General features: G+C 40.8%; 1 protein-coding gene across 5 annotated transcripts in view; it reads right to left on the reverse strand.

Annotated features, from left to right (window-relative positions):
• Window positions 1-209: 209 nt before the first annotated feature.
• Window positions 210-15,561, reverse strand: part of MCCC1 (methylcrotonyl-CoA carboxylase subunit 1) — a 36,113-nt gene continuing 20,761 nt past the window's right edge. For 2 of the 5 annotated variants that reach the window (XM_075004432.1, XM_075004434.1), the window contains 7 exons: window positions 13,572-13,788; window positions 10,106-10,192; window positions 9,225-9,274; window positions 7,134-7,271; window positions 6,330-6,437; window positions 5,722-5,793; window positions 1,860-4,318 (listed from right to left, as the gene is read on the reverse strand). In XM_075004432.1, coding sequence (XP_074860533.1) covers window positions 4,199-4,318; window positions 5,722-5,793; window positions 6,330-6,437; window positions 7,134-7,271; window positions 9,225-9,274; window positions 10,106-10,192; window positions 13,572-13,788 — 792 coding nt within the window. In that variant the 3' untranslated portion in view covers window positions 1,860-4,198. Of the gene's footprint in view, window positions 332-1,859; window positions 4,319-5,721; window positions 5,794-6,329; window positions 6,438-7,133; window positions 7,272-9,224; window positions 9,275-10,105; window positions 10,193-13,571; window positions 13,789-15,561 lie in introns of those variants that run through there. The other 3 variants (XM_075004433.1, XM_075004435.1, XM_075004436.1) reach the window with 3 other exon arrangements.

The following is a 15,561-nucleotide window of genomic DNA, read 5'->3' on the forward strand; positions in this document are numbered from 1 at the left end:
AGGTTCAAAGCCCCCTGCACAGATCTTGTCAGCACTGAGCACCTTCAGATCAGTAAGCCCGAGGACTAGCCCAGCTGATTAATGGACTCAGCTGGCTTGTGATCCTGACTGGCTATACAGAACCAACAAGCCTGTTTTCAACTCAGCACCAGGTCACTGCCTGGTCAGTGATAAGTCTGCTGCTGTGTTTGCTCAGGGTCCAGCTTTGTTCCAACTCGTATTCCCTTCCTTGCTCCTGAATCCATCTGTGACCCTTGCCTTTGGTTCCCAGCTCCTGGCTTTGACTCCAGCCTGTGGCTGCCAGTTACAGTTCTTCCCCCAGAGTTTTAATCTATCAAAACAAAAAAGCAGACCAGTAGAACTTTAAAGACTAACAAAATAATTAGGCGATGAGCTTTCATGGGACAGACCCACTTCTTCAGATCATAGCCATACCAGAACAGACTCGATAGTTAAGGCACAGAGAACCAGAAACAGTAATCAAGGTTGACAAATCCGAAAATTATCATCAAGGTGAGCAAATCGGAGAGTAGAGGGGCAGAAGGGGGAGGGGAGTCAAGAATTAGATTAAGCCAAGTATGCAAAAGAGCCCCTATAATGACCTAAAAAATTCGCATCCCAGTTTAAACCACGTGTTAATGTGTCGAATGTGAATATAAAAAAAGAGAGTTCAGTGGCCTCTCCTTCCAAAGTGTTGTGAAAATTCCTCTTCAGTAAGACACAAACTTTCAGGTCATTAACGGAATGGCCCACTCCATTAAAGTGGTGGCTGACCAGTTTGTGGATCAGGAGTGTTTCTATGTCTGTTTTATGCCCTTAATTCTTGGTCTAAGAGAGTTTGAAGTCTGTCCAATATACAAAGCATCTGGGCATTGGCGGCACATGATGGCATATATGATGTTAGTTGAGCAACATGAGAATGTGCCCATGATTCTGTGAATAACCTGGTTAGGTCCAGTGATGGTATCTCCAGAATAGATATAGTAACAGAGAGGAAGCCATGCTAGTGTATAGACTATCAAAACAAAAAGCAGTCAAGTAGCACTTTAAAGACTAGCAAAATAGTTTATTAGGTGAGCTTTTGTGGGACAGACCCACTTCTTCAGACCATAGCCAGACCAGAACAGACTCAATATTTAAGACACAGAGAACCTCCTTGCTTACTGTTTTTGGTTCTCTCTGTCTTAAATATTGAGTCTGTTCTGGTCTGGCTATGGTCTGAAGAAGTGGGTCTGTCCCACGAAAGCTCACCTAATAAACTATTTTGCTAGTCTTTAAAGTGCTACTTGACTGCTTTTTGTTTTGACAGAACAGATATGTGGACAAAGTTGGCAACGGGCTTCATTGCAAGGAAAAGTTCCAGGACTGGTGTTCCTGTGGTATAGACTCTGGTTGTAGGTGTTAGTCTTTAAAGTGCTACTGGACTGCTTTTTTGTTTTGATAGTATATAGTCTAGCACAGCTCTCTCTCGGTTACTAGTTTTAATCTAGATTTAATCAGTGAGCCAGCATCTGAGATACGAAAAAAATCTCTCTATAGGATTGAAGCCACTGTGCATACAGTGATTCTCTTCATATCATTCAGTAATAACTATATTGTCCTGTCACAGTTCAAACCAGGGATTTTATATTTAACCAGTTAACCGGTAGAGGCTGGAGCAGCCCTCCACCTACCATAGCCAAGGGGGTTGTTCCAGCCCCAAGGGTGCTCCATTTCCTGTCTACAGCAGCTGGGGGTGGGTGAGAGGGATTTGGGGGCAGCGTGGGAGGCTGCTCACCCCTTAATCAGTTAATTGGTAAAACCGACTGTTTAACCAGTTAAACAAGATTTTACACCCCTTGTTCAAACCAGGCCAGATAACCACAAAGGGCATTATACACAGTAAGTTCATATGACAAAAAGCACTCCACTATAACACATGAAAAATATTGGAACAGTAATAAATTAAAATGGTCATTTTATTAGTAAAGTCCTTTTTCCCTTTAGACAAACATTTGGGGTTTAGCACCAACACCTTTAAAATACAGCAAATATTATGTAGCATCTCATCACTTACACTGCATTTAAGAACCACACATTTTTCATTGTGAAAAAAATGTACACCTGAAAGCAGCAATAAGCATTATCATCAGTCTGACACTTCATATCTTTATGATTTTTGGAACACCATAGTCTGGAAAGTGACCAGTATATAAGGTTTGCAAACTGAAACATGAAAAAAATATTGGAAAAGTAATCTGAATTTTAAAGTAAGTATTTTATTATGACAACCATTTTAATATGAAATAAATGTACAGTGTTTCTGTATTACAAACTGAGCTCTCAAGATAGAATAATCCACCCTGAAAACAGATTCAGTTTTGATTAGTATAACACAGTATAGCATTAATATTACTTTGCTCATCTACAACGCCCTTCAAAGATTTGCAAAGAATTTTACAATAATTATGGAGATTGAATCTCCCTCACACTTCTCCCCCGAAGTGAGGTAATCAAGCACTATTATTCCCATTTACATACAGACAGAGGAACCAAGAGATAAAGTCACTTAGGCCAGGTTTATACAAGGCTGTAAAGTTGATCTAAGACACAGCAGTGCCTTGATTTATGCAAGGATTGCGTTCCCATGCACTCTTGCATAACTCGAATTTTGCGTAAGTCAGGGGGCGGCTTTTTCCCTGGCAGAACGCAAGTTCTGCAGCTGGGGAAGTAGCAGGAGCACCTGGAGCTCCTTTTGAAAGGTAAGTCCTGGAGTGGGGTGGGGGGCAGGTGGGGACGGTTAAGCCTGGCAGTGGGTTGGGACTGTGGGGGGAGGGGGTGGGGGAGTTAAGCCTGGGGTGGGGTTAGGGCTGCGGTGGGGGGCAGGTGCTGGAGTTGAGCTGGAGCTGTGCATGGGTTGGGGGGGTGCAGCTGAATCAGGGTGGGGTTGAGCTAGACTGACACGTGGGGGTGGTGAGCCAGGCAGTGGGGAGTTTGAACTAGGGCTGCGCATGGGGATTTGTGCCAGAAGCCATGTGCCAGGAGGAGGGGTTGGGCTGGAGCTGCACGTTGGGGGGTGGGGTTGAGCTAGAGCCAGGCTGCAGGGGGTTTGAAGTGGGGCTGCTCATGGGGGTTTCGACAGGAATCATGCCAGGGGTGTGTGCGCACGCGCTTGAGCTGCAACCGTGGAAGGGGGGCAGTTGAACAGGGCAAGGCTGAGCTAGAGCCACGCGTGGGGGTGGTGAGCCAGGCTGCGGGGGTTGAGCTAGAGCCGTGCATGAGGGGAGGTGAACCAGAGCTGGGCACAGGGATGCAGTGTGAGCTGGAGCTGTGCACGACTGGTGAGCAGGGCTACGGGTTGAAATGGGGCCACGTGGGGCTGGCGGGGGGGTGTTGGTCCAGGGGGAGCAAGATTTTGAGTTGCTTTTAACTCGCGTTAATGCACGTTAAGTGCACCTTGAACTTGCACATTTGGAGGGTTTACTGTACCTAGGACAATTGCGAAGCCGGAACTGAGGTATCCTAGATCAGTTTTGCTGGCTGTCCACACAGTGGGAGGTTGACGGGAGAAATGAGGAGACAGTGAAGAGTAGCAGGGCTGACTGTAGAGCCCTAGTGGTTCGATTTAGCACATCCCCACTAGGCACACTGAATCAAACTCCCAAAGATCGACCCTGAAGAAGTCATACTTTCCATAAGTGTACACATACTCCCAACTAAGAGTATATGCAACAGCAATCCTGCATTCAATACCCAGGCAACACTCAGGTCATTCATGGGAGTTTTGCCTCAGAAAAGATTCTGCACTCATTTAGAATTTTCCCCATCACTGAAAATTTGCTTTACAAATAGTGTGAAATGTAGGAAAGTTTAAGAGGAAAAACATGGCAAAATGGCATCTTTTAATGACACAGTAGGCAAGAATGCATGCCTTGGAAGCTGGTCTCCAATCACTACACAAACATCTATAAATACCAATTTAAGGTCAGATCCTGCAATCATTAATCAGGCAAATGTAATTAATGTAATTACTCAGTAGGAATTGCAAGATCTCACCTTTATCTGTTTATTACATTTCAGTGACATCCAGTTTTTGGGGAAGTGGACATAACCTGCAATGTAACTATATCCATGTAATGCTGACCAAATAGAGATGTACTGTCTTGCTATAGAAAACCAAGAAAGTTTAAAAAAAAAAAGCTAGCACCTTCCCTGGAGTTCATTTTGATTCCATGTCTTCATCCAGTAACTCAACTAGTGGAGCATGTCTCTTGGCCTGAGAGCCTTCTTGGTAATTAACCTTCTTTATTATTCCTGCCTTTGGAGCCCTTATGGTATGCTGCATAGGAACAAGCCCATAAATAAATCAATACAACATTCTGAAAATTTCTCTCGTTTTAACAAAAAATCCACCGAAGTACAATCAACCATATAAATGCGGAAGAGAAGTGAGATTAGATCAAACCAACATTTACCACTTCTTCTGAAGCATTTCATTATTTTAAAATGTTATTTTTTGTTTCTGGAAGAAGCATCTCATTTTAAAGTAACTTTGGTCTTTCCGCTTCAATATTTAACTAGACAGGAAAGCAAAGCACTATTTGGGGTTTCACTCTGAAGTACACATATTTCCATCTTGTTTTACTTCATTGTTCCCTTTTAAAAATAAATTAGACATCTGCTAAAAGAACACTACTTTAGTCAAACAATGTTAACCATTTAATAGGTTGGCTCCTTTGAATGGACTTTGCTGAGGTACTTAATACATTTTGTTTGGTGAACAGGATATGTATTTGTTTATCAGATCGTAGGCTAAATTAAGATGTGATTACTGAGTAGGATTAGTCTAACCATCAACACAACAACAAAATATTTTTTAAAACTTAGCAAGGATTCATTTAATTTATTTATTTTTGCAATCTAACTTTTTATTTGAAAGACCACCATAAAAAAATATAGGAACTACTCAGGTAAATTGCCAATGAAGAACGCAGAGAGTCACATACATAACATGGATACCAACATTACAAACATGCTGGCATATACAATCACCACAATAAGTTTTAATAATTTTAAAATATAAATTCATATCTCAGCACGCAGGATTTAATATAATATTACTACAAATTATAAACGATCTAAAGTACTAGCTTAAGTCTGTCATTATCATTTAGTTCAGCTTTCATACACTACACTGCAAAAGTAAATCCAAACCCAAATAGCTCAGACTACAGGAACTGGGGTAGTGCAGGCCAGTTTTAGCCAAGGTCAAGCAACATAACAAAACATAAGCAAACAGCCCAAGTATTGCTACAATACATCTCATGTTGACTAACAAAGAATCTTTAGTCTTCTCTCTGTAAAGCTTTACGTAAACAGTAATCAAAAAGGATTACAAGGTAGAAAACTGAGTATAAGTTTGAAAAAATCAATGCTTGCTTAATTTCAGCATAAAGCAATTGCAGGTAGTATTACTAAGTGTTTCAATCATGGTGAGAAAAAGTAAAATAAAAATACCCAGATTACAAAAGATTGTTTTGTACTGAAATAATACGTAAGAATACTGTTCAAGGATAATATACCAGTAAACATAACTCTCTGAAATCCAATCAGATATGGTATTAGTTTTGCAATATTTAAGTGGCGTTGATAGTGAAACAAGACTGGATCATTCAATACTGCAATAAATACAACCATGAATTCATTTCAGAATCACTAGAGTTTGTTTTTTGTGTCGCTCACCTCCATTTTCATAGCTATCATAACCATCAGAGGGTCTCCAGCCTGTACCTTGTCCCCTGCTTTCACAAATACCTACAAATTCAAAGAAAGCAAGGACTGAAAAATTACATACGCCCATATAATCAAAATCACTTGGACGGGATGTCTATCTGGATATCTGGCTGGCAAAAATTCCCTCAGAGAAAAACTGAAGGACAGCCGATTAATGACATCTTCTGGATTGATCCTTTTTAGTAGGTTTATCTGCCATGACTGGCCTTGGGCAGGGGTAAATAGATCAGACAGCCTCTAAGGTTTAAGCTCTAAATACATCTGGCTGAAAAGCCAATTAAAAGGAAAAATTTAATTACAAATAGCAAGTTTTGCCCAATAAAAAAAGGCAAAGGGCTCTTCCTGTGCTATGCAGAAACAAGGCCAGGTCACCTGGAAACCACCTGTATAGATGAACGAACTGAGGAATGTTCCCCACTGAGAAGAGCCGTGGCAGCCTCAGTACTGACAGGTCTGATCGTGCCTTCTCTGCCTCAGAGCCTATTAGAACCTGGCTAAGTAGGAGACATTCAGAAATGTTTCCTTTTAACTCCTCCACCCATATTTGTAACAATCACCTTTTCAATTGTCCCAGTCATAGGTGCTATAGCACCGCCGTGAGTTCCTGTTGCACTCACTCCAGATAAGTATTTAGGTACTGGAAGGCCAATTTGTGCACTGCCTTTCTACAGAAAATTAAATAAACCAAGATTGCGTTAATGTCATAACACATTACATTCATACAAACCTTGATTTATATTTATAGTGACAGAAGTTAAGTTTCTTACTAAGTAAGTAATTTGTTAATTCACATGGATGCCACCTGATATTTATCTTAATTCCCTTTGATCTTTTTTTACTGAGGGAAAAAAAACCAGACTAGCTTTATGGTGCAAGCTGGTAGATTTCTTTTTCATAAACTTCTAATGTAATTAGACACTGCCAAGAGACCCTAACTGTTGTGTTAACTTGAATTTATTTTCAAGGCTAAATTTGAGTTCTCCTTCAGCTCCACCTTGATTTGTTTTACTTTGAAAATGAAACACATTAAAATAAAAATATCATAATTACATTTCCCCCTACATACTTTTCAGATGTAAATTATAACGGTTGTTCTAGAGACACATTTTAAATATTTATATTGTTTTTGATTTGGTTAATTGACATTAATTTACACGGTTGTACATTAGTTACCAATCTCTAATTATAGTTATACATCTAGCAAAGCTCTGAAGATTATGGGCTGCTATAAAAATTAGAAATAGTGACACGTCACCCACTAAATTTAAGATTGCCTGTTAAATCCACCACACTCCACTTCCCCATTCCTGCATCTCACCCGCCCCTCCCCAAATGGGATTTTCAGGAAAAAGAAACTTTACCAGCGAGAAGAGGCAAATGGTGTTGTCCACAATGGCCAGCTTAGATTTACTAACAATCCCATTTATTGAACATTTCAGGTAAGTTGAATCTCTCTCATTAGAAATGTCTCCAGAAACATGGAACGCTTTATCATTTATCTGAAATACAGTTGTTAGTTAAAAGTTGTAGGCACAGAACCTAACTGTAATTTTCAAACCAGTCAGTGGCCCAATTACCTTAACTGGTTACAAGTAACATAGTTCAATTTGTGCCTGCAAAGGGGTTTTTCTCCCATTCTTAGTTTGTGCATCTACACTAGCTACACTGCATATTTGGGGCTGTATCTGTGCATTGTGGAAAATTGGAGAAAGTATCTCATAGTGTATCCATCCTGGAAACTGCCCAGCGCTAAAGAACACAGTGCTAAGAAGAAAAGAGAATGGCCAAATTGTGTATATAGGCAGGATAACAGGGTCCTGTTCAACCCAGTAAACCTAAATGCCATGCTGTAGTCATACAAAGGAGCAGTAACTGTCATAGAAATGAAATGTTACAATATGAGTAAATATTTTCCAAACCATATTGCTGGTGATGGACTATGACATTGCAATCCCTCTATAGAATAGTATTTCCAGGACAGAAATCTGTTATAAATAATAACCATTTACACTGATTAACATAAATATATAAATGTCCTTAGTCACTCCAGTGTGAGGTGGATAATACTCAGTTATATTCTGCCATGTAGTTTTTTTTCTTGCGTTTTGTCTTTTACGGGTTTTCCTCACAGTAAGTGCACATGAATTTCTACAATATTTATAGAAAACCTAAGTGTTCATGACCCTATTGTCTCCCAGGTGACATAAAAGGCCAAGATTGATTTCTTGAACAAAATGTTTTAAACAACTACTTGTTAGAAAGAAATCCTGGTTTATGATTTATGTGCTGAATGAAATATCCTTGGAAAGGGATGCATGTTTACTCTCTGCAGTAAGTACCGCTTGTCCCCTCTGCTTGCTTGCTAATAGGTGACTGTCAGACAAAGCTAGATGATCCAGAAGACAAAAAGGCTGCACCTGAAGGAGCAATACTGACAATGGAGGCTTTTAGGAGATCTTCTGGATTAGGAAAAGCTTCACAGACAAAACTTCCAAATCAAGATAAGCAAAGACTGCAGAATTAGACTCTAAAATTGGATTATTTGCATCTAGAAGTCTTTGGTCACTAATGACACTCCAGCCTAGACTAACAGTAGCCCAAAGTAATTACATACGATGGCTGTTCGACATTCCACATGAGCAAAATGATGGTCTCAGTCCAATTCCAAACGTATAGGTGCCCAGACTAAATAAGCCTCCACACCTATAGGAAATAAGTAACGTCACTGTTGGGAATCTCAGTTGAGAGGCTACTGATTGAACAGTCTTTGGAGACTGAGCCAATCTAGAGCCTCTCCTTGCTCCTTGTGCATTCAAATGCAGCAGCTTCTTAACCCTACATAGCTTGGGCCCAGTTGAGATCACTGAGAGCACAGGAGACACATTCCTTGCTTTATGCTCAGCTGCTTGGACCTTCCACTGCAGGGAAAATGCTACTCAGACCTAGACAGAAACGTCAGGATATTTAGTTGCTAAAGCCAAAGTAGTCTACTCAGCATGTACAATTTTCCTAAGTCTTGTAACTTGACCAAATTGATTTAGATTTTCATTGGGTTGGCAAAAAACAACATTCCCGACACAAGCCCCCATTCTGCCACATATCAAATCCCTGATCTAAAGCATGGGGGAACTAGCATATATAAAAATAAGACTGGCAGATAATGCATTTTTCCTTAGCCTCATCCTCAAAAATTACAATAATTTTGGCTCAAACTTAAATAAAAATAAAAAACTCAGCATGAGGCAAACACATTACATGGAAAATGCCAGGCCAAACACTGAAGTTTGACACTGTTATCAGCAACTTAAACACAGGATCTTATTATGGGAAGCGCTGGGCAACCTTAATAGGTGATGCAGCCAACTGATATATAAGAAGCAAAACAGCAAATTAACTTTACTCATTATTACAATGACATTAATTATTAAAAAGTATGAGAAAACAGAACTCACCTGCATGTTATATGAACCATCATGATTGTAATCTATAGTTATGTCCACTTCTGTTTAATAAAATAGGAAAAAAAAGATTTACTTGACTACTTGAAGTAGGGAAAAATTAAACTTAAAAACAGAGTTCAGAGCATCTATTTCCAACATAGACATTTTCAAATGAGAAGTCTACACTTTGATTCCTAAACCCATATTTAGGAAACTGAATAAAACTATCCAGAGGAGGGGTCAGCAACCCCTGGCATGCCTGGCAAGAGTGACATGCAAGCTGATTTTCACTGGCACGTGAGGCAGGAGCTCAGCACAGCCTCCTCTTCCCCCTTGCACTCGGGAGTTTCCTCAAAGCCATGATGTCTGTGGATTAACCAAAAAACAGTTTATGCTACTAACCACTACCTAAACGGTACAGCTCTGCATCTCTATATTTTAATTGATGAGCCTGTCGTCAGTAGGACTATCAGTGACATTAAAAAGTGTCACTGGCACTTGAGCCCTACATAGAGGTCAAAAGATCAAATTACAGCACTCCACCTCAGAAAGGTTGCTGACCCTTGGTCTAGAGTTTCAAAGGTGATGACCATCCACAACCCAGTGAAGTCAATGAGAGTTGCAGGTGCTCAGGTCCTATGAAAATCTTATCCTTTAGTAAAGTCTCTGAACATGGATTTAGCCTTTTTTTGGGACAGTTTTAAAGAAAAAAAATCAGTGTCTCCAGAAATCTGAGTGTGGAATTTAAAAATGCTGACTGAAGCATGTGATCTTCACGGCTTTCCCCTTCCCAATCAACCTTAGATTAACTTTTTTCCTACATATGTTTGCTCTTCCCTCTTCCAAGTCTTCACAACTTTGTTTGTATGCACATCATCACAACCACCACTTACTATTTTCACCATCTAGAAGAGTTAGGTTTCTGGTGTAGGATATATTTATTCTTCTACCACTGCTGGAGGCAAATGGTGAGAATTTATCTAGAATGCCAAATACACAAATGGTTGATGTTGCATTGTGTGTGGTACAAACAAAAACACACAACAACATTTAGCACTTACACAGAGCTTAATATTAAACAACTTATTAATATTTATTAGTATGTCAGTTTTATTAGACATTTACGTTACACCAAAACGTCGGAGCCTGTACTTACTGTTCAAATGTATAGTAAATGACAGTCCCTACTACAAATTGGACAAGACATAAGTGTCTGAGGGACAGAGACATCCTGGTCACTGAAGGATTCTTGGCAACTACCCTAGGCCCCAAGGGGTCCAGGGAGGCTGGGGGACTAGCAGGGAAATTGGTGCCAGCAGCAGGGGTTGTGCCCATTCCCCACTCACTGGCAGAGTGCCCTAGACCCAACCCACTCTGTTCCCCTGATTCTCACTGGGGATAGGGGCTTGACCACACTCACCAGTGATGGGAAGCAGAGCAACATGGCTGGGAGCTGGCAGAGTAGAGCAGACTGCAACCTAGTACCTCCACCCTCCAACCCTGCATTCCTGCTGCTGCTGGTGAGCGTGTGGAGGGGGCGTATGAGTCCTGCTGCAGACACTACTCATCCCACAAGCCACAGCACTTGGGGGCAGATGTTTGGGGGAAGGGTGGAAACAGATCAGGGACAAGAAACAGCAGAGCATAGGTGGGATATGGGCAGATGGGGTGCACCCCCCTAGGGATGACAGTGATGAAGACACAAGTAGACAGTATAGGATGGGGGCTGAGGTAACAAAAAATGGTGGCATGGCACATACTGAGTGTACATGCAATTCTTAGTCAATCATGAACAGGGATCACAATTTGCTGCCTGTCTACCCATTATCAGCCACTTTATTCCCCTAAGTATCTCTCTATTCTTACAGCTGTGAAAAGAGAGACTCCAGAGGTCACTTAAATCAATGGAAGTCCTTCCACTGATTTCAGTGGCTGTTGGATCAAGCTGCAAGTGATTTTAAAAGTGCTCACAGTTACAATGGAAGTGCTAGGAATACAGTGTAGGAGTTCTTAACTCCAAGAGCTATGCTCAGTTCACTAAACCAGCTTGTGTCTCAGATCCTGGCTGGGATCCAGTTAATATTTTAATCTGAGTATCCTTTGGCTGGCTGGCTGAAGAAACTGGGCAGAAATTTACGGAGATTTTTAAGATGAAAGGAAGCTTACAAGAAGGGGAAGCTTGAACAGCTGAGTAGGGAGGCATATAATAATATTGGTTAAGTCTTCCTTACCACACACCTCCCTGAATGCCAAAGTGCAACTGGAGTTCTAGGTAGCCAGGGATGCAAAGGGTAACAAAAAGGGTTTCTACTGGTATGCTAGCAACAACACGGCAGTCAGGGAAAGCGTGGGACCCATCCTGAATGGGGAAGGCAACCTAGAAATAAATATGTGGAAAATGCTGAAGTACTGAATTTTTTTTTTTTTTTTGCCTTCACAGGCAAGTTCAGGTCCCAGGCTACTGCACTGGGCAGCACAGTTTGGGGAGGAGGAGAGCTGCCCTCTGTGGTAAAAGAGCAGGTTAGGGACTACTTAGAAATGTTGGACAGGGTCAAGTCCATTGGGTCAGATGCAATGTGTCTGAGGGTGTTAAGAGTTGGCTGATGTGATTGCAGAGCAGCTGGCCATTATCTTCGAAAATTCATGGTGATCAGGGAGGTACTGGACAATTGGAAAAAGGCAAATGCAGCACCCATTTTTTTTTTTAAAAAGGGAAGAAAGACTCCAGGGAATTACAGACTCACCAGCCTCACCTCAGTCCCCCAAAAACCATGGAGTATATCCTCAAGGAATCCATTTGGAAATACCTGAAGCAGGGGAAGATGATCAGGAATAGTCAACATGAATTCACCAAAGAAAAATCATGCCAGACCAACATGACTGCCTTCACTCAGGAGATAACTGGCTCTGTGGATGTGGTAAAAGCATTGGACATGATATACCCTGACTTCAGCAAAGCCTATGATGCCGTCTCCCACCCTATTCTTGCACGCAAGTTAAAGAGGTATGGATTGGATGAACAGACTAAGGTGGATAGAAAGCTGGCTAGATCATTAGGCTCAACTGTTGATCAACAGCTTGATATCCAATTAGCAGCCAGTATCAAGCAGAGTGCCCCAAAGGTTGGTTTTGTTCAATGCCTTCATTAATGATTTGGTTGAGGGGACAGACTGCACTCTCAAGAAAGGAAGCAGATGACACTAAACTGGGGGGAGAGGTAGACATGCTGGAGTGTAAGGATGGGGTCCAAAGTAACCTTGAGAAATTAGAGGAATAAACCAAATGAAATCTGATGAGACTCAACAAAGACAAGTGCAAAATCCTGCACTTAGGACAGGAGAATCCCATGCACTGCTAAAGGCTGGTGACCAACTGGCTAAGAAAGGATCTGGAGATTACAACGGATGAGAAGCTGGATACGAGTCAACAGCATGCCCTTGTTGCCAAGAAGGCTAACAGTATATTGGGTTGCATTGCTAGAAGCACCGTCAGCAGAGAGAGATGTGATTATTCCCCTCCATTTGGCACTGGTGAGGTTGTGTCCAGTTTTGTGCCCCACTAAAGAAAGGATATGGACATATTGGAGATTGTTCAGCAGAGGGCAATGGAAATGATTACGGGTGGGGCACATGATTTATGATGAAAGGCTGAGGGAAGGAGGGTTATTTAGTCTGCAGAGAAGAAGAGCAAGGGGGGGGGAATTGACAGCAGCCTTCAACTACCTGAAGGGATATTCCAAAGAGGATGGAGAGAGGTTGTTCTCAGTAGTGAAAGATAAGAGCAGGGAACAATGGTCTCAAGTTGCAGAGGGGGTAAGTCTAGGATAGATATTAGGAAAAGCTATTTCACTAGGAGGGTGGTGAAGGACTGGAATGAGTTACCTCTGGAGGTGGTAGAATCTCTATCCTTAGAGGTTTTTCCAAGGCCAGGGCTTGACAAAGCCCTGGCTGGAATGCTTTAGCTGGGGTTGGTCCTACTTTGAGCAGGGAGTTTGACTAGATGACATTCTGAGGTCTCTTCTAACACTAATCTTCTATGATTCTATGGCAGGAACAAAGTGGAAATGACACATACATGAAAATGGAGAGTTGTATGTTTCTATGTGAAATGTATCGGGACACTCCCTTTTTTATCCAGTGAGTACACATATTACAATGGTGTTACACTTGATCTCTCTCACATAAAGAAAGCTATGTTCTACTTTCTCAGTGGATGGTAGTAACCAGACATCAGGAGATTAAACGGTGAAACAATTAGGCAAAAGGGGAGTACAATATTAATTAAATGGATAAAAGCACAATTTCTATCTATTCCCTCAAAAGAAAAGTAAACTAAAAGAAAGGGAGAAAATAATCTTACCGCCAGACTGAACTCTAAAAGCATCTGTTATTATTTTCTCTCTCAGTATGAGTCCCAGAGCAGCCTGACACAAAACTTCATTTGGAGTTGCCTGTTTCACTGGAAACAGTTCGTCATGGTGTTGAGAAATGAAATTGGTGTGCACATTTCCAGCCTCAAACTGTGCGTGTCCTGACAGGCTCAGTAAGAAATCAATATTGGTGCTTAATCCTACGATCTGTCAAGAAAAAGACAGACAAGGTGTGTGAGGTAACATCACTTGCTGAACCAACTTCTGTTGGTAAGGGAGACAAACCTTTGAGCTTCACAGAGCTCTTCAACTCTGGAGAGCTTGAGAGATTGTCTTGTTCACCAACAGAGGTTGGTCCAGTTAAAGATATTCCCTTACCCACTTTGTCTCTCTTTTATCCTGAGACCAACACAGCTACAACAACAAAAAAAAGAAAGAAATGCATTTCCAAATGAAAATAAAGAATGCTCTCAGACCTACACCTGTCTGCTCAATTGATAGAGAGCTCTTAAAATATGACATTGCAATACAGCACTGACAAGAGGAGGATAAATATATTAATTATTACAGTATCATTAAAGAAACTACCAACTTTGAAGCACAAGAGCAAGTTTTTCAAAAGCACTCACTTTTGCCCTAACTCTTCCTTCACTGAAGTTAAGAGGCATTTAGCCACTTATGTTAATGGGAGCAGACTGAGGCCAATGCCGAATGCTTTTGGAAATCCTACTCAGGTATTTAAAGAGACATAGTCAACTTGAAATGTCAATTTAAAAAAGAAAGTTGATAGCTGTCTCAGGTGCTACACCTGCACCTAACTTATAGCATTTTAAAAAAAAAAAAAATGATTAGATACTCTCTTCTGTTGATGTGCAAAAGACCCACAAAAACAAAAAAAAAAACCAGACTATTTAGGGGAAGCTAGTGAAATTGATCAGTTAAAATATGCTGTCAAATGCACAGACCAGAAGAACCTAAAAAGGTAGAAAAATGTTTCCGTGATCTCTTTCAGTTATTGAGTTCACTTCTATATAACTTCTAACAATAGCAGATAAAACATTTCCACATGAATTATTTTTAAGTTGACTCTGTCCCTTAAAAATGTAACTGGCTTGACTTCAAGTCAAACATTTTGCAATCACAATGTTATTTGCAGCCTTCACTCTGGTTTGTTTTGCTTTGTGAAAATGAGTAACACAGGTTGAACCTCTCAAGCACGCGTGGGACCTGACTGATGCCAAATGAGAATTTGCTGATCCACAAGGAGGTCAATATTGTCCACCAGCATTACCAACACTTCCACTGCTTACTTCGTTCTTAGAAGACATTTAAGGGTAAATTTCAGCTAAATAACTGCACAGAACACTGAGGGCCAGGACTGGTGGCTATAAACAAACTTTATGGTACCACCCGAAACCTGGCCATACCCAGGATAAGATGACATTGGGATAACTAAAATCACGCCAGAACACAGATGTTGCTGGACAAGAGAGTGATGCACTAGAGAGGTTCAATCTGTAGTAAAATTTAAAATATTGAACAATTCTTTTAAAAAAAAGGTAATAGTCACCACTAGACAATGGCCTGAACTAGAAGCCAATAGTTAAATCTCTAGTGGACCCAAACTGGAACATCTGATCCAAGACACCCCCACAGATTTAGGGAAAATTCAAGTCCAAAACAGAACTTTGTATTTCAGGCACAACATTAGAGCTCTGCTTCCTACACTGATTTAAATGATGTAGCAAATTAGGAAAAATGTAGCTGTGTACAAAGTAAATAAATACATTGAAAGAAAACTGGCTGTAGCTAAGCGCATCTCTTTCAAAAAAGCCACTTTTGCTTCTGTAATAGCATTTTGCTACTATAGTGATAGCAGCTGTGTAACTGTTTATGTAGAATCAGATGTGAAAACATATTGGGTTCATTATATCATTATCTGTATTTCTGTAATACCCAGGATCCCATTGCTGCAAGTAC

Source organism: Carettochelys insculpta, chromosome 10 (genome assembly GCF_033958435.1).
Source record: "Carettochelys insculpta isolate YL-2023 chromosome 10, ASM3395843v1, whole genome shotgun sequence".
NCBI lineage: Eukaryota > Metazoa > Chordata > Testudines > Carettochelyidae > Carettochelys > Carettochelys insculpta.